Source organism: Strix uralensis, chromosome 2, assembly GCF_047716275.1.
Source record: "Strix uralensis isolate ZFMK-TIS-50842 chromosome 2, bStrUra1, whole genome shotgun sequence".
Classification (NCBI taxonomy): Eukaryota; Metazoa; Chordata; class Aves; order Strigiformes; family Strigidae; genus Strix; species Strix uralensis.
Genome location: NC_133973.1, coordinates 5,556,756 through 5,575,661, shown reverse-complemented (window position 1 = coordinate 5,575,661; position 18,906 = coordinate 5,556,756). Strand labels below are relative to the sequence as shown.

General features: G+C 49.9%; 1 protein-coding gene across 1 annotated transcript in view; it reads left to right on the top strand.

Moving 5' to 3' along the window:
* FSTL1 (follistatin like 1) overlaps positions 1-14,900 on the top strand; it is a 60,989-nt gene extending 46,089 nt beyond the window's left edge. Inside the window, exons 5-11 of the mRNA XM_074853381.1 lie at positions 1,598-1,630; positions 3,250-3,380; positions 7,313-7,431; positions 8,199-8,311; positions 9,480-9,590; positions 11,306-11,403; positions 11,655-14,900. Coding sequence (XP_074709482.1) covers positions 1,598-1,630; positions 3,250-3,380; positions 7,313-7,431; positions 8,199-8,311; positions 9,480-9,590; positions 11,306-11,403; positions 11,655-11,699 — 650 coding nt within the window. The 3' untranslated portion in view covers positions 11,700-14,900. The remainder of the gene's footprint in view (positions 1-1,597; positions 1,631-3,249; positions 3,381-7,312; positions 7,432-8,198; positions 8,312-9,479; positions 9,591-11,305; positions 11,404-11,654) is intronic.
* Positions 14,901-18,906: the final 4,006 nt, after the last annotated feature.

Genomic DNA, 18,906 nt, shown 5'->3' with positions numbered 1-18,906 from the left:
TCACTCGGCATAGCCGAGGGCCCAAATCTTACCAAAAGACGTCCCTTCCTGGGGGGGGGGGGGTGAGGAGCACAAACCTGTCAATCTGTCCCTCCGATTTGGTGTCAGATTATTGTCCCTCCGAGTTAGATACAAACTCAGGGTAGTATTTATCTAAGTATGTATGTGTGAGTGGGTGGGACTGTGGTCAAGCCATTGTTTCTTGAGTAGCGACACAGCACATTCCTTGGTGCAAGGTGTGCGCTGTTTTTGTGGGAAAAGAGGAAGAATGAGAGATAAGGTCTGCAGAGTACTGCAGAACAGTCCTTGAGAGAAGGGGAAGAGCAGGAGATAAATCTGCATAGTTGTGTCAAATGTTCCTCAAGAAAAGTAGCAGGATGGGACCGTGCAGCCTCCACCTCGCTTTGCATTCCTCCTTTTGCCACGGCAACACAAATCACTGGATCTCCATCCTGTCCTGTGTTTGTTCTGAGCACTCCTATGTTAAGGAAATGTGTGTTTTGCAGATTATTCGCTGTTTTGCTTTTCCCACGCTTCCAACAGTGGGGTAAACAGGGCAAGCCTGAGAACGATAGCCAGGTTCAACCAAGAGTCCAGATCACCAGGCAAGTTTGTGGTGATGAAGTAGGCCTGAAGTCAAGCCATGAAATCAGGTCTGGTGACAGCAACCAGAATCAAGCACAGGCCAGTCCGTAGTGATGCAGGCTAATAGTAGGCCTGAGATCAAGGTGAGAAGACAGTCACCAGGTCAGGGCCTAGATCAACAGGGTCTGTGGCAGGTACAAGAGTGGTTGCAACAGAGCTGGAGATAGGCATACCTACAACCTAACCCCAGGCGAGGACTAGGGGCTGAGACAGCAGTGGAAATGGAGCCCCTGGGCTCATGGGTAGAGAGTGTGGATGGAGGCCCTAGGTGAGGCTGGCAGGGCCATTAAGGCCTTCATTAGTGAACTCAGAAGACACCTTAGCTGTGGTGGGATCTTGGAGCTGGGAGTTGCTGGGAGAGGGACACACAAGAGAGAAGGGTAACTTCTTGCTCCTGCCTGCCCCTCTCTGAGCTCGTGGATTTAGCCAGGCAGGTGTCTCAGTCTACCTGCTGAGGAAAGGTCAGACTCTCAGGATAAAGCCCCAAAGCCCATACTACCATCCATGTTCATGAGAGACCTTAAGAACTTTAGGAGCAAGGATTTTGCCTCAACGTTGGGGGTGTTTAACTCGCCCCCACACCAGCCGCACAGTAAAAAAGTGTTTCCTTATATTCAGCCAGAATTTCTTGTGTTTAAACATGTGCCTGCTGCCTCTTGTGCTGTCACTGGACACTGTGGAAAAGAGTCCGGTTCAGTCTTCTTCATCCCCTCCCATCAGATTTATAAACATTGATGAGATTGTCCCCAAGCCTTCTCTTCTTCAGGCTAAACAGTCCTCAGCCTTCCCATGGGGTGACAGATGTTCCAGTTCCTTAATCATATATGTGGCCCTCATGTTTGCAGAGACTCTCAGGTTCCTCTGCTCTTGCCCAAGCAGCACCCAGGGCGGGAAGAGGTTTGTATTGCTTCCTGTTGCATTAGAAATGTCCTCTTCTGTCTTTCATTAACAGAGAAGAAGTCTGAGAATCCAGCTGCAAGTCCAGGTGAGAAGCCATCTCCTTGCATGTCTGGGGCCTCTGCATGCATTTGGGAAGAGGGATGGGGAGGAAGGTCTGCTGGAGGAGTTGCAGGGCTCTGTGTACAAGTCATACCTCTGCGCTGGCTGTAGCAATCTGAGTTGATAAAGCAGCTGAAAAATGATTGCCCAGCTCTCTACTCCTGGGTAAACTTTCAGAGCTTATACATCTCCTGGGCTCTTCACTCTGCTGGGATGTCTCAGGGACTGTGAGCAAGTTCAGGGTGCAGTGAAACCCAGTTTGTCCCTAGGGCTGCAAGCTGCGTTCGTCACACAGGCTGAGGGAAGAGACGTTCTTTTGCATAGTTCATTGGGGATCTAAGACACAAAAACTGTGGAGCTGTCCCCAACTCCAAGAGCACTCCTTTGAAAGGAAACTTTGCTTCAAGAGTGATTAACCGATGGGTGCAGGGGCAGAAAGATAGCACCGTGTAATGATTGGGCATTGTCTGGGGAGTCAGGTGGGTAGCTGAACCACCTCTCCCATCAACCAACGTGTCTCTTTGATTCCCTGTGCCTGGTTTCTCCCCTTAAGTATTGCCTTGTGTACTTAGCCTATGGATTTTGGGGCCATGGCCCATGCTTCATCGGGGGACCCTTTTCCCATCCATGGCCTCTAACTGCTGGAGCTGTATAATCATCAGCTTCAGCTTCCTAGGACAGATGAGAGCAAACCCTTGTACAGGCTTAAGGGAATGGACCATGTCAGGGCATGGCCACCACCTCAAAGCAGTTTCAAGGAAGTTCAACATTAAACACGCAGAATCCCCATGGGTTTTTCTTTCATCTGTCCGTCCGGTTGTGATTGTAGTCACTGGATTCAGAAGGAGATTCTTACTGTGTGTAAGCGACACAAGTGATTCCCTTTCTGGCTCCATTGACCTCTGGATGGGTGTGACAACTCACAGAAGCCAGAAGATCTAGGCTTTCAGTTTTGCTTCTGGATACATAGTTTGATATTAGCACACAAGGTGATATCCACCTAGAGAAACCTGTGACTGGGGAGAGCACTGTGAACAAGCCCAACTTGACCCCCTCTCATTTCCATTCAGAGTGGGCAAGTCAGGGCTTTGAAGAAACAAAATCTCCTGAGGTAGTAGGCTCTAAAATTCAAGTCTTGGGGTCAGCGGCTTCCTCAGTCTAGTCTTCGTCCTTGCAGAGGATGGAGGTTTTGGTACCTGAGGGTTAATGACCGAGAGCCTGTTCTGCACAGCATGAGGAACCCTGGGGACACTGTCCGGGGCCAGTCAGTCACCTTCCTACCTCAGTCTGGAGGCTCTTCACACCAAGATGAGCCAGGCCCAGGTTACTATTTCACAAGCTTTGAGGATGAGAAGGCAGAAGGGATTTGGCAGGAGTGTCGTTTTCTGGCCTTGCCACATGGTGTCACCCAGAGCCCATCCGCCGTTCAGCACATGGCATCTCTGCTTTGGTCTGGCACGCATCCAAGGACAGAGGGGCCTGCAACCTGTGGTCAGGGCTGGCTCACTAGTTTTTAGTTCCTTTTGTCTCTTTGTAGTCTCCCTGCCAACTTAATTTCTCTCATCCTTGCTTTTTTTTTTCCTGCTGCACCTTCTCCCATGACAGTCGTCTGCTACCAGTCGGACAGGGACGAGCTTCGTCGCCGTGTCATCCAGTGGCTGGAAGCTGAGATTATCCCAGATGGCTGGTTTTCCAAGGGCAGCAACTACAGCGAAGTCCTGGACAAGTATTTCAAGGCAAGTAGAGCAGCGGCTGCCTTAGAGACCAGAGAACATTTCTCACCCTGTCGCTGCAAAGTGCATTGGAATGGGCTGCCCAGGGCAGGGGTGGAGTCCCCATCCCTGGAGGGGTTGAAGAGTTGGGTTGACCCAGCGCTGAGGGATCTGGTGGAGTTGGGAACGGTCAGTGTGAGGTTAATGGTTGGACTGGAGGATCTTCAAGGTCTTTTCCAACTGAGATGATTCTGTGATTCTGTGAAAGCATGTCCCCACCCAAGAGGTTCCGGCACGTGATGGGCTGGTCAAGCTGGGGGCCAGAGAGCTCTGGTATGTCCTACAGTGTGATGTGTTACGGAGCCACTGACATGGCTACAGGACAACCCAGACCTGGAGCATCCCCGGGGATCTGACCTGCCCTGGGGAAAAGGAGGAGGGCAAGGCCAGGCATGCCTGTGGCAGGGGAGAGAAGGACTGATCTCAGGAGACAAAAGATAGCCAGAGGAGAAAAGATTGGTGAAAGTGCTGGAAATGCAGGAAGCCGGAGCAGGGGCTGCTGATCCTTTGTTCCAGACAGTCCCAAAGCCATGTTGAGCTGGGGGTAGGGGACACCTGGGGGCTTCAAGTGGAATATTTTCTTGCAAGGAGTATGGCCCAGTTGTGGCCAAGAGCTGACAGTTCCCTAGTGCTCTGCAGAGAGAGAGGAGCCGCCTGTGAGTCTCAGGCCCTGTAATAATCCCGTTCCTCTTCCCTCCTCCCTGTCAGTCTGTCCCTCAGGCCATCCCCACCCCCTTTTGCAACCAGCAGATCACACGCTTCTCCCATGTTCCTGCCACATGCACTTGCTGCATCCCTCCCCCTCACACCCAGCTCCTGATAAAGACTTCAAAGCATTCAGGATGGAGCTGGAGGAGCAGGTGGGGAAAGGGGGAGAGTGTTTAAATCATAAGCTGTTGACAGCAAGAGATTAATGGTGCCTGACAGGAGTGAGTGCTGCAAGCAAATTTGCCATGGCAATGGCACCCCCTGATGAGACAGAGGAGCTGGTCCCCTCGCTCCAGAGAGCATCTTCGCCTTTGTAGCCATTAATGCTGCTCCGTCTGTGGAAACCCACTTGTGGCCCACTGCCTCGGGCAGCCCCGCCGGCACCTCAACGCTGCGGCGTCCTGGGGAGTGGAGCTGCTCAGTCCCTCCCCCTGCAAATGCGCTGTCCCCAGCTGCCTTCACAGAGAGCCTGCCCAGGCCAGGGGCTGTGCTGAAACACGTGAGCCAGCTGTGGGCTTTCTCCACCGCTATGGCACGGCCCGGTCACCCCTGCCAGCCCCGTGCTGCTGGGGTGCTGGTGAAATCCCATGGGCGCAGCTCATGTTCTCTCTACTGTCCCCCTTTTTATGGATCTCTGATCCCAGGCACAAGTGGGTGAAAATTTCCATGACAAAGCCTTTTCTCAGACCAAAGGAGGACTTACTTTCTCTGTCAGGTGGTAATCCACCATATCAACAACCCTGAAAACTTTGAAATACTTATTAAAGTAGAGTTCAGAGCTTGGAGCAGCTTGGGACAAATTTGGTGAACAGAGTTAAATCCAGTTGGCAGCCGGTCACGAGTGGTGTCCCCCAGGGCTCGGTTTTGGGGCCACTCCTATTTAACATCGTTACTGATGATCTAGGCGAGGGGATCGAGTGCACCCTCAGTAAGTTTGCAGATGACACCAAGTTGGGTGGGAGTGTTGATCTGCTCGAGGGTAGGGAGGCTCTGCAGAGAGACCTGGACAGGCTGGAGCGATGGGCTGAGGCCAGCTGGAGGAGTTTCAATAAGGCCAAATGCCGGGTGCTGCACTTGGGCCACAACAACCCCCAGCAGCGCTACAGGCTTGGGGAGGAGTGGCTGGAGAGCTGCCAGTCAGACAGGGACCTGGGGGTGTTGATTGACAGCCGGCTGAACAGGAGCCAGCAGTGTGCCCAGGTGGCCAAGAAGGCCAATGGCATCCTGGCTTGTATCAGCACTAGCGTGGCCAGCAGGGACAGGGAAGGGATCTTACCCCTGGACTCGGCACTGGTGAGGCCGCACCTCGATGACTGGGTTCAGTTTTGGGCCCCTCACTCCAAAAAGGCCATTGAATGACTCGAGCGTGTCCAGAGAAGGGCAACGGAGCTGGTGCAGGGTCTGGAGCACAGGTGTGATGGGGAGCGGCTGAGGGAACTGGGGGGGTTTAGTCTGGAGAAGAGGAGGCTGAGGGGAGACCTCCTGGCCCTCTACAACTCCCTGAAAGGAGGGTGCAGAGAGGGGGGATGAGTCTCTTGAACCAAGGAACAAGCAATAGGACAAGAGGGAATGGCCTCAAGCTGCACCTGGGAAGGTTTAGACTGGCTCTTAGGAAGGATTTCTTTGCAGAAGGGGTTGTTGGGCGTTGGAATGGGCTGCCCAGGGCAGGGGGGAAGTCCCCATTCCTGGAGGGGTTGAAGAGTCAGGTTGACCCAGCGCTGAGGGATCTGGTGGAGTTGGGAACGGTCAGTGTGAGGTTAATGGTTGGACTGGAGGATCTTCAAGGTCTTTTCCAACCTTGATGATTCTGTGATTCTGTGAAATCCAAGACAAGCAACATAAATGAGTTCAAACACACATAAATTTGTTTCACCAATGAGGGTCCACTGTTGCTGGAGGAATTCTGCCATGCCCAGCTCAGGGGCTCCCCATGGCCACCCTGCAAATGGCGGATTCCTGCCCTGCAGCTTATAGACACTGGAGACAAAGATGGCGTGAAGTTTTTCACTTTTCTCCTTGATGGGGAGGTTTGTAGATGTGTCATTAAGCTGTTTCCCTCCTGGAGGCCTGATTTGTGTGGATCACTGGGATGTGGGTTGTCCGTCAGACAGGCCATGACCTTGAAGGACGTTATTTCAAGAGAGGCCAGTAGTGGGAAGCTGCTCTGTTTTGGAGGGTCTCTGGGGGAACACATAAATGCAGACCATATAGCATTGAAAGGCAAGGAAATGAGCTTAACTGAGTCTGGGTCATTAAGGGAACTGTGGCTACCTTCACAAGAAATAGCAGGATGAGAGGCTTCAAAGTCTAGTAGAAGTTGAAACACATTAGTGGAGCAGTTATACACAGGCTACAGCACGCAGAGTGATTTTCCTAGCCCTGCAGGTTTCTCCTGAACCACATAGAGGTAACAACAGGCAGTGTCTCTTCCAGCATTCCTGGAAGCACTGCACAAGGATACAGTCACCTGCCCCAAGTCACACCTCAAAAATTAGCCAGCAGCAGTCTGCGTGCAGAATTCATTTTCCCCTCACTGCAATGCAGCTGTCTCTGAGGGGGCCCAGCAGTTCCTGCTGAGTGCCCGGTGCTGACATGACATCTCCAAACAGGAAGGCAAAATGCAATTACTTCTTTGGGAGTACAGCCAGGATTTCGGGGCTAAAAATCCTGCTTTTCAGTGCCAGGAGTCCTGTCAAGACCTTAAGAAGTTGGTGGTGAGGCGTTGTGCTGTTGCATTAAATTGTTCCTTCTTTGGGATCAGCAGAAAATTGCTTCCTGTGATTTTCCCTTTTGTCACTGTCACAGTCTAGGCACAGCTTTGGATTTACACATATTGGAAAGCTGACACCTCCTTGAATGCAACTGGTTTGCTTTAAGGCAGGAGGTATATAAGAAGGCTAAGAGCTGGCTGGAACAAAGAGAAGAATGGGGTTAGAGCCATAAATCAAGCAGCAGGAGGTGAAGGAGAGGCAGTGTAACTCACCAGTGAGAACAAGGCTAGGATCATGTCTCCCAGTTTTGACGCTAATATAGATACATTGCTGCTTTTCCCCGAGCCTCTCTTCTTTGTACAAAACAGGGCTGATGCAACCTTTTTCACTAAAGCTTCAAAAATGCGAAGTCCATGTGGAAGAGGGAGAAGGAAGGGGTACCCCGAACTGATGAATCTTCCCCATCTTTGCCTACAGAGCTTTGACGATGGCGATTCTCGCTTGGACTCCACTGAATTCCTGAAGTTTGTGGAGCAGAATGAAACTGCTGTCAACATCACCACCTACATGGACCAGGAGACCAACAAGCTGCTCAGGTGGGCAGTGGATGGGATGCCAGGAGAGCTGGAGGCAAGATGTGGCAGAAAGGGGCATGAAAATCCACTCATGGAAAACATCAGCTAGGGCTTGCACTAACAAAGATAACGGTGTATGAAGTGGCTTCTCACTTAATTAGGTGTGAATACCACCAAAAGGAGCGGTCTCACCCCTACCTTTCACATGTATTCTAACCCTCTTTTGCCTTAAATCTAGCAGGTGTGCAGCCAGAAGGTGAGTTGGGTGACAGAAAATTTGCCGCCTTTTTTATTTCCTAATAAATTAGCTTTCCCATGAACCTTACTCCCCTTTTGCCTGATAGCTAGATCCAGTGCAAGGAAGATGGCGGGAAGACACAGTTCACGGGCAGCCTGCAGTTAGAGCTGGTGCAAGCATCACATGAAAATGCAGTTTGAGAGGTTTCCCTTTTTCTCTGTGTGTGAGACGATGAGGAGAACGGGCTGCTTGTGGTTAGGCTGTGCTTGCATCTCTACTTGTGTGACAGCATGTAGATGTCAACAAGGTCCTGTTCCTGCTGTTCTGAATATTCCTCCACTTCCCAGCCCTTTGCCAGACAGAGAGTATTTTGTGACTATTTTTCTTTTTTTGTCTGTATCCAATGAGGTTCCTTACAGAAGCCACTTCTGCCAGGCATCTCAGAGCCTACGTAGTTACTACTGGTTTTACTCATCTGTGCTCTAAAGCCAGTAGAGCAGGGACCAGTCTAGTACAGCCCTGTGCAGAACATGCCTGTGTTTCCTTTCAGGGGACTCTGCGTAGATGCCCTCATCGAGCTGTCAGATGAAAACGCTGACTGGAAGCTCAGCTTCAATGAATTTCTCAAGTGCCTCAGCCCATCCTTCAACCCACCAGAGAAAAGTAGGAACTCCTCACTTGTACTGGGGAACCAGAGGGGTCCTGGGAAGGGAGGAAAGAAAAGAGTCGAGCTTTGGGCCAGACATCAAATGCTGTAACTCCCCTCCCAGAGATAATGTTGATATACACCTGCCTCCCATCCGACAGCACCCCTTGTCCCTGCGTTGTCACAAGTACTGCTTTTTCTGTCCCAGAGCTCCCACAGCTCTTGTGATGAAGAAGGTTTGAATTTTAGAAGCAAGGGTGTAGGTCAAATGGATACGTTGTGCTTGGAAGGTCAAGGCATGTATTTAACAGTGTGGAGATAAATCATGTGAGGAGTTCACGTCTGGGCAACTTAGGAAAGTCAGACCAGACCAAAGTCCTGCTCTGCTCTGCCTTTCACACAGAGAGCCTCCCTGATGATCATCTCAAAGTTCACTGTCCTTCCAAATCCTGCTTAGTGCTACAGTTCCTGTGGAAGCAGCTTTGTGTTCTGCTGACCAGGCATGCCTAGCCATTCACCTCACTGTCTCCTTGGGGGGTGCCGGTCCAAAGATCCGGATTTACATCCCACTGCAGTGGCACTGAGGAGCAGGCTATGCTTCTTAGCGAATATTAAGTTGAACTCTCTGTTGCCTGTTTCAGTGGGAAGCTGAGGATGCTGCACCTCGCCCGGAAAACACGATCAGTTGGTTTTCACTTAACACTGTATGGGCCCTTGAGTGCTTTGGGGGCCTTGTCTTAAACATATAATAGAGCTGTGAGAAGAAACTTTTTTTTTTCCTTTCTTTCTCAGGGCAACAGCAAATACACAAATTATTTCCCTGACTTCTCCCCAACTGGAACAAGAATTGTTTCAGAGTAACCAAAACTTTGAGGGGTTCTCTTCTACGTACAACAGAATAGGAAATGCAAACAAATCCAATATGGAGATTTCATTTGGAATTGAGAAATTGAAATGCGCTCTTTTGAGGAAGCAAAATGAAGTGCCTGACTTGCCCGCATTATTTTTTGGCTGATTTCACACACCAAATTCAGCATGAATGTTTTAGTCATTAGGAAACTTTTGGTGTTAGGGGAAGCAAGACCTCACCCTGTGTACCTCCTCTCTCTCAAGGCACCTCCAAAGTATGTTGTCTTTAGCCTGCTCGCTATCTCACAACACTGCCCTTGTTTTGTGCCTCTCTAGAGTGTGCCCTGGAAGATGAAACCTATGAGGACGGAGCAGAGACCCAGGTGGAGTGCAACCGCTGCGTCTGTGCCTGTGGGAACTGGGTGTGCACTGCAATGACGTGCGAGGGTCCGTATGCGCTCCAGACAATTCCTGTATTTGGTTTTGTACAAAAGGGATTTTTGCTTTCTATCTTTCTGAGGGCACCAGCTATCCACATTTCTTCTCTCTCCAGCTCTTCCTCAGCTTCTCTATGGGTGGCTTCTGCATCACCCGCCCCGTGCTCCATGTTGGCCAAACCCAAGCTGGTTCTGTTCTAGGTCAGAAAGTGTGCAATTGGGTTGGGGGCAGTGCTGCTGGGGTTTGTAGTTTGGATCTGGTGTCATGAAAATTCAGCACCAAATCCTCCAGACCAGAGCTACTCTGCATCCAGCTGGCTTGAGGCATGCACAGACCAAATAGGTCGCTGTCCACAACCATACGTGTAGGTGTGAGCAAGTCAGCTTTCCTGTATGTGTCAGTATCCTCGCTGGATCTGTGTTTGCAGTACCTGTAAAGCAGGAGCTAGGGTCTTGTTTTGCCTCTGAGGGGAGATAGGAGACTTCATCCAGTAATGCCAAGAAAGCACTTTAGCTTCTTGCCATAAAAACTGTAGAAGAAAATAAGGGTGACAGAGATGGCGGGAGGTGGTGTTCATAGTAAGGCAGGGTTGTTTGTCTGTTCTTCCTCTGGAAGGCCCTTCTTCAACTTCCACAGCCATGTTACAATTGTGAGAAGTCGTGGTGGGGTTATGAACAACAGCTCTCTGTTTTGCCTTCTCACAGATGGTCCAGGGCCAGTGGAAGGCCAGCTTTCCCCTGCCTTGGGAAGTGTACGGGTCCTTTTCAAGGAGCCACATCCACCCTCCCAGCACTGCATTGTGCTTTTCTGGTCTTCTTCCCTAGAAACCAGGCCTCTGCATGAGCTTTGTTTTCAGTGCTGTGCAGGATCTGTCAGCAGTACGTTAGCTCAGATCTATAGCCTGTAGCTTGGGCAGAGTAGGAGAGAGGGGAACAACAACAAGGATATGCAGAGTTTCTTTCACGTTTAGCTGTCCTTCTACAGCAGAGGCTTCAAGATCACCTCAGCCCAGACTTGGCTGTGGCAGCAGGAACTCACCTCAGAAAAGATAACTGTAATACTAATAGAGCTGCCAGAGGAGCTGTGGGTAGGTCTCAGAAGTTAAGCAACTGAACAAGAGACTCTTTTTGTTGCCTCCCCAGAAACAACTTTCAAAGTTGCTATGCAACAGCCGGTCTTGCTGCCTACTTTGTTCCCTGCATCCATGGCAGAAGTATGCAATGGGACAACAATTCCTTGACTTTCTGCCCATGTCAGAGGAGCAGAGGGTTTAGAGGCTATTGTTAGAAGGATAATGAAACCAAGGAATCAGGTCAGATACAGCAGCAAGTTGCATTTCCACTGAGCAAAATTACCTCTTCATTAGGCATCAGTTGATGTCCTTGGGTAGCACTGAGCTTCCATTTATTCCCTACAAGAGGCCAAGATGTTTGAACTAATTATAGGTGCTTCTTCTAAATAATATGCAGTCCCTTCCTTGTGGTTTTATTTTAATCACATGGGAGGGAAAGACTGGGACAGACTGGATACCCAGATTCTGAAGTCCCAGGCAGCCACAAGGCCCAGGCTCTTTCTAAGATGCCAACCCATACCTTCCTCCAGCAAAGCCTTCCTAAGCTTGAGATACCCTCTGGCTGACCTGCCTCTTTTTGTTCTACATGGTTCAGCCTCTGAAATTTGCGTCCCCTATTTGTGATAACGCTGAACTCCATTTCTGTTTGCAGGGAAGAATGAGAAGATGCCTGCTCAGAGACAGCGACCTGATCAAGACTTGACTGAGGAGGAGCTGGCTAGATACGTTCAGGAACTGCAGAAGCATCAGGTTAGCATGAGGCTGGGAAGCTCTGCTGGCGCTAAGTCTCTCCTTGCTAGAGGGGTCCCCTCTGCTTCTGTTCACTTGGAGACTTTGGTAGAAGAGGGAGCGTAGCAAAGGGATATGTCTGTTGCCCGTGGGAACAAATACAGGGCTGAGGCTTTGAGGTATCTGGCACTGCTTGTGGATGGACCAAAGGCTTCAGGGCGCTGCCACCTCCTGTGTCAGTGCAGAGTTTCACTTTTGTGCTCTCTTTCTAGGAGACGGCTGAGAAGACCAAGAGAATGAGCACCAAGGAGATGTAAGGGGCCTCCACACTGGAGGAGCCCAGGAGGATGGGCCCAACCCACCACCCTGTCCTCCAGTGCTGATCTCAGTATGCACAAGTGTCTGCTACAGTTGCCCAGTCACAGATATTTACATTGTATAGCGATGGGTTATTTGTTTTGTAATACACAGAGAATGGGGCCAGGAAGGGGGAGCAGAGCCCACCTGTTCAGGGAGCTTCATTGCTGGGGCCTTGGAAGGCTGGGAGGGACTTACAGCAGCCTCTGGGACCCTGTCCCAGAGCAGACAGCTGCTCCCTCCAAGAACTAACAGGGATTTCTTGTTCTCCTGGATCTGGGGAAAGGAGGGAAGTCAGTGCTGGATAGAAAAGGGGGTCTTCATTCGATAACAGTTGTCAACACCGGCCTTGGCTGCAGAAATACAGGCCTGGCAGTTCTGTGGCTGAGCACATGTGCTGCAGGGCATCATTAGCCAAGGACCTTGCCCTGCTTACCCTCCCCTTTGGTTCGAGCTCCTCAAAGCTGGTCAGCCTGGTGTGACACCTGGAAGCCGTGGTGCCATGCTGCTGGCATGAGTCCAGCACGTTCCTCCTTGCTTTCCACCGGACTGTCCCCAGCAGCTCCTCCAGTACATTGTGGGCTCCAACATAACATGATTCCTTTTGACCTCATCTCACTCTTACTCTCCCTGCCCCTTCCTTAGAGGTGCTATTATATTTTTTTTCTTATCACATTCACATGCTGACTCCCCCTTTTGTTTGTTTGTTTTTTTTTAATTACTTTATTTCCTATGGTAGTAATTCAGCTTTTGTATGTTTCGTAGCTCTAGATCTTTCAAGAAGACCCAGCCTGTGGGTTTTTGTTATTGACAGTGCTGTAACGCCCATGCACAGTTTGTATCGCACTGCGCTCAGCCACCACAAACACCACAAGCAACTTGTGAGCCCTGCACTGCAGGGTATTTCTCAACTGGGGATAGCAGTGTCCCTCGTGGGAAGAAGCCACAGGGCTGGATGTAATTAGTTTCTCCAGACACAGATTGACACCGCAGCTCTCTAGCTCTTGCTCCTTTAGCTAGCGTTGACCATGTGCTCAGAGTCTGTGCTCGTGCCTCTCCCAGTTGCCCAGAGGGAAGTGCCAAGCAGTCTAGAGGCAGAGGGAACAGGCAATCCCATTAGTAGGGTGTCTTCAAAGGCTTAACTACATAGAAAACTGTTTAGTTGGAGTCTGGGCTGAAAGCCCTCATCCTGGGCTTTCCATCTCCCTCTGGAGTGAGGCAGCAGCACTATTTGATTCCAGGTCTGAGTTTGGAGTCAGGGCTGGAAGCCTCATTACTGACACATTTCACAGTGTTTTTGATCAGCTTTGACCACCCTCACGTCCCTTGATGGGTCATTTTCACCTGACCTGTGTCTCAGAGCATTGGTCCTAGATATAAATGAAATGTTTTGTTGACAATCACCTCTGTAGCCTCAAGCCCAGCTGATTTTCTCCTGCAGTCATCAAATGTACTTCATACACTCACACACCTGAACATGCAGTTTCCACATTCCCTCATGCCCCTTCTGTGCATCCCAAGCAGTTGCACGTACCCTGAGATGACTGCTTGTGACTTCCATCTTCCTGTCGGTGAGTGCCGTCAGCAGTTGTTGCCAGGTATCTTGCAGTCCCTAGTGCTTACTCAAGCAAAACTCCACATGCATCTGCAAAAGAATGTTCTGCTTGAGTGAAGATCAGCAGGACTTTTGTCCCAACCTTACCCCTTTTGCACAGTGCTTTCCTTGGAGAGGAAGAATGAGCTGGTGCCTGGCAAGTATAGGGAAGAAGAAGGCTTGGCCCCTCCTGTGGTCTCACCCACGGGCCACTTTTGTTAAAGGCTGTCTGGTCTTTGAGCTGTTTTCCTGGTGTGAACCCAGAGGACTTCCACTGACGTAGGCACAGAGCCACATTTCCAGTGAGAATTGTACCCTACCCTGCCCTGCTTGGAGGTTCTGGCATAAGACATACAGAAGGGGGCTGTTTTTTCTCCTCTAAGGGTCTGGATTTGAGAAACTGTCACCTCTGAAGGTGAGGGGAATGAGTCTGTAGGAGCTGAGAGTAATGTGGACAATGCTACGCTGGGACGGAGTCATTGTTTGTGTTCTGGTGGTGCTGGATGAAGTGGTTGGTGGAGTTGGGAGCACCCATTGGATACACCCTCACTCACCTCCAACAGTGTGAGCAAAACAGCTTCATGTGCTGGATCTGGAGTCACAGGAACATTCTTAATAAATGTTTTGGTTTATTCCGACCCTGCTCTGAAAGGTAGAAGGTAGTTCGTGCCTCCCAGCTCACTTCCTTCCAGCTTGGATCATTGAAGTGCCTTAGAGAAAACACAACAGCTTGCCTTAAAGGCTTTCCCTGGATGGAGATAACATCTTATTGTCCAGTCAGGAAAATCTCCAACTGGGAGAAGCAGAATGTGTGCAGGAAGTGGGGTGGGGGGGCCAAATCCATAGGCTGCGTTATGTGATATGTTCTTTAGTCCCCTTCCTGTCTCCCATGGATGTGCAGCCTACGAGGATGGCTGCTGGGGACAGCTGGAGCAGTGTGCTGGCACTGAGGTTTACGGCGCTTGTGTGGAGGCAGAGGGATGGGCTGCTCTGGGGCAAGGCGAGCGGAGCTCTCTGACAAGCCATACAACGTACCCTAGGCTAGCCAGGGGCAGCGGGGCAGGAGGGCTGTGCCTCCACGGAAAGGTCTGCTGCCCGGGGAGCCTTTTCCTTCTCAAAGGGAAACACAACTGTGGAGGGCGATGCCGCTTCTAAGGGCTACGGTACCAAAAGGGGACTGAAACATCTCGCCTCCCCACACCGAGGGGAAGAGCAACTGTCCGGTGAGCCATGCCCAGGCTGTACCCCCCAGCAGGCTGCTCCGCCGCTATCTTGGCTGCTGGGGAAGGAAGTGCTGAATTCCAACCATTGCCCTCTGGGACAACTGCTGTACAGACTGCAAGGGGCAGGGAAGGCTTTTTTTTTTTTTTTTTCAAAAAGCCAAATTTAAGCAACAAACAAAAAAGTCCCACTCCTCCCTCTATATTCCCTCCTGTACGTGTGTGAAATTTATCAGTATTCTGTAGGTTTCCTTAGTGCACTTATTTTACTTGATTTTGTAATTTTTTTTGAAGCAGGGGGGGTTGGATATTACTGCCAAATAAATGAAACAAAATTTAAAAAACAACATGTGTTTTGGTTTATTTCTCACAAGCCACATTCTTCATTTTCCTCTTCCAAAAAAAAAATAAAAATCAGGTGTCTTTCTGCACATCCCGTGATGGCATTTTCAATGCGCTTGAGAAATGTGAGACACAACTGGCTCTGTTTTATAGCTGGGGAAACTGAGGTATGGCAGAGAGAAGTGGGAAGTTTGCAGCAGAGATGGAGCTGGCAGCCACAACTCTTGCCGCCCAGCCGTGCGCTCGTAACGATGAGATTGCTCCACAATCCTTCCAGTATCCCTCACTCACTCCCCCAGCGTGTGCTCCACCTGTGCCTTGGGAGAGAAAAACTGAGCTGGTGTCCCTCCACGTGTGATGTGGCCGCGGGGTGGACATGTGTAGGGTCGTGCTGTCAATAGAAGGGCAAAATGTAGAGTGGGAATACGGAGGGACACAGGCAGTGAAGTATGAGGCTCTGTCCCGTGTGGCATCGGGGGAGCCTCAGCTGGAGCACCTTCTGGTTTGGGCGGTGCCTTTCATGAAACGGGTGGATCAGGTGGGAAGAACCCAGAGGCAAGTAAAATAATAACTAAAGGCCTTGAAGATGTGGCAGAAGGACAGATCAGAAGCCTTAGGCACAGTTCAGAAGGAAAGCTCTGAATGTCTGTCTTCAGGTGGAGACTGCTGTCATGATGAACACACCCATGTTCAACGCTAGCTCCAGTTGTGGCAGTCAAGGCAGATCTAGATGAGACATCAGGGATTCGGGGAATGCTTTTGAATGTCAAGGTGTGGTGGCAAAACTCTCCCCTCCCCATCTTGAGCAGGCTTGGTGCGATTCCACCTCCCTGGGCCACATCCCAACCCTAAGATGGATTGCGAAAGGCAGCGGACCAGAGCGTTAAGGCACCCCCTTAACATCCCTGGCTCCTGCCTTCCCTATCTCTTGTGAACGGGAATGGCAATCACAGAATCATCTAGGTTGGAAAAGACCTTGAAGATCATCTAGTCATCACCTCCTGACAGCCTAGTACATCTGTACCCGGGTCGTGGCCCACAGGGGGTGATACCAGAACTTCAAAATCTAGCAGGTTCCGGGCCCGCACAACTGGTATACCAGAGTATTTTGTCATCCGAGTTGGGCTGAAATACCAAGTACCTGACAAAAGTCAATTATCTCGGACCCTATAAATAGCGACCCCAAGTGAGACCCTCTGAGCTCCCCTGGATCACAGCGGACTGTGACCAGCATCTCCCCTGAGCTTGGACACCTCTCGGGTATCAACTCCTCGAGGTTTAAGGACCATCTGCCGATAAAGCTGACAAAAAGCTGGGGTGAAGTCGGACTTCTCAAGGCTCAATTATTGCCCGTTGAGGAATGCAGATGTGTTCTGAGCATTTGCTCTAAACTTGAGAAGGGGGAAATTTTAACTATAGACCAGCCTCTTCCATCCACCTCTCTACCTATCTAGGTGTTTGAACATGCACATTTGCCTTCATGAGTGTGGGTGTGGTGACATATTTCACTGGATCCAAATATTTCTGTCTGTGTCTATGTTTTCTGTTTATATATATATATGTATTATGAATTAGGGTACCTTGTAGTTAGTTAGCGTGAATCTTGTAATTCTTGAAACTGTAATTAAGTTGCTGTTTTAATTATAACAAAATTTACCAAATCACCTTGTTAATCTTTAAATTGATCAATCATTAAGTGCTGCTAAAATTCATCCTTTTGATCTACTCATACCATTAATAAATCTTGAATTGCTTCTAAATCATAACCGTGTCAAATATTTTCATCCGCGACACAGGACTAGCAAAGAACTGGAAGACACTTCCTTGATATTTCACAGACTTCCTCCCTGTATGGATTTTAAGAAAAGACTAGAGTAACAGCTTTCGGGAATAGATCAAGTGATATATAGCTGTAATAGCTGATCCTACCCTAAGATGGGAGAACAGGTTGGTGACCCTTCTGAGGTCCCTTCTGTTTCTGATTCATTTAGGGAGGCTCTGCAGAGAGACCTGGACAGGCTGGAGCGATGGGCTGAGGCCAACTGGAGGAGCTTCACTAAGGCCAAATGCCGGGTGCTGCCCTTGGGCCACAACAACCCCCAGCAGCGCTACAGGCTTGGGGAGGAGTGGCTGGAGAGCTGCCAGTCAGAGAGGGACCTGGGGGTGTTGATTGACAGCCGGCTGAACAGGAGCCAGCAGTGTGCCCAGGTGGCCAAGAAGGCCAATGGCATCCTGGCTTGTATCAGCAATAGCGTGGCCAGCAGGGACAGGGAAGGGATCTTACCCCTGGACTCGGCACTGGTGAGGCCACACCTCGATGACTGGGTTCAGTTTTGGGCCCCTCACTCCAAAAAGGCCATTGAATGACTCAAGTGTGTCCAGAGAAGGGCAACGGAGCTGGTGCAGGGTCTGGAGCACAGGTCTGATGGGGAGTGGCTGAGGGAACTGGGGGGGTTTAGTCTGGAGAAGAGGAGGCTGAGGGGAGACCTCATCACCCTCTACAACTCCCTGAAAGGAGGGTGCAGAGAGGGGGGATGAGTCTCTTGAACCAAGGAACAAGCGCCAGGACAAGAGGGAATGGCCTCAAGCTGTGCCAGGGCAGGGTCAGACTGGCTCTTAGGAAGTATTTCTTTGCAGAAGGGGTTGTTGGGCGTTGGAATGGGCTGCCCAGGGCAGGGGGGGAGTCCCCATCCCTGGAGGGGTTGAAGAGTCGGGTTGACCCAGCGCTGAGGGATCTGGTGGAGTTGAGAACAGTCAGTGTGAGGTTAATGGTTGGACTGGAGGATCTTCAAGGTCCTTTCCAACCTTGACAATTCTATATTCTGATATGACCTGATGAAGACAGGGCTGAATGGCTTGTCACCTTTGCTGAAGTGAAATGGCCTTTAATGGTGTCATGTAACAGGAGGATAATGTCTTACCATTCATCTCCCCCGTAACTGTAACGGACTTAGCAACTTCTACTACTGTGTGCAAATGACCCTCCAACAGAAGAGAAGGCTGCGTTACTTTGTTTCACTTGGTATGCTCCTTCCAAAGCTTGTTTAAAAAAACAAAAAAACACCAAACCAAACATTGCCTCTTAAAATGTTACTTTTTACACCAAATGGCCTCTTTGGCATGTACCAGCTGCTGCGAACGCAGTCTTAACTGCTGCATTCCCTGCCCGTTCACTGTTCAATGGCAAAGCGGGTCTGCTCTATTACTTGAATTTCTACTGCTGGAATTTCCCAGGATTTTAAGAAGGAATAAAAGGAAGCATCAGCCACAAATTTAACTAGATTGCACTATAAACACTTTGCTTTGTCCATCATGCACACTTACTGAAGTGAAATGATTTTGGGGTGGGAGAGAGGAAGAGCAGGAAGGCTGTTGCCCACCTCTAGCAGAGGCCTGGCAAAAACTCTGACTTGTCTGATAATGGAGTTAAGCACATCTGAGTATCAACGAGTTGCTGCACTGTGTAGCTGCATGCACTTAATCACTTCATGATTCTCCAGCAGTGTTAAGCTTCAGACTTAGAAATAAGCTATTTAAGTGGTTGATCAAGACTCTGAACTGTAAGGTATTTATTAACTTTAATGCTGAAGATGGGAACAAAGTAATCTGTCATAAGACTCAGTTCCTGAAAAAAAATGAACCAGTTCACAGCACACAACTTTGCGAGAGCAGAGGCCTAAAGAACTGCAGGAGACGAGAGCAAAATCCAGGCGACCTTGCTCTTGTGCTTACATAAAACCTCCTGCAAACTATCCTGATTCAGTTGAAACAGCACAACCTTTATGGAGTGGGCAAAATCATATTGAAAAGAAACAACTCTACTGGTACAGTGTCTGCTGTTATGCAGCTATCTCTGGGTTCACATCAGGGGTTGCGTCTGTGAATCCATAGAGACTTATAAAACAAATGAAACAAGTCCAGCGGATGGTGGTGACCTGTTCATTCCCACCCACTATGGCTCACCCTTTCTTGAAGGCTGGGCACAGCCCTGACAGCTCCCTGCTCTCGGGG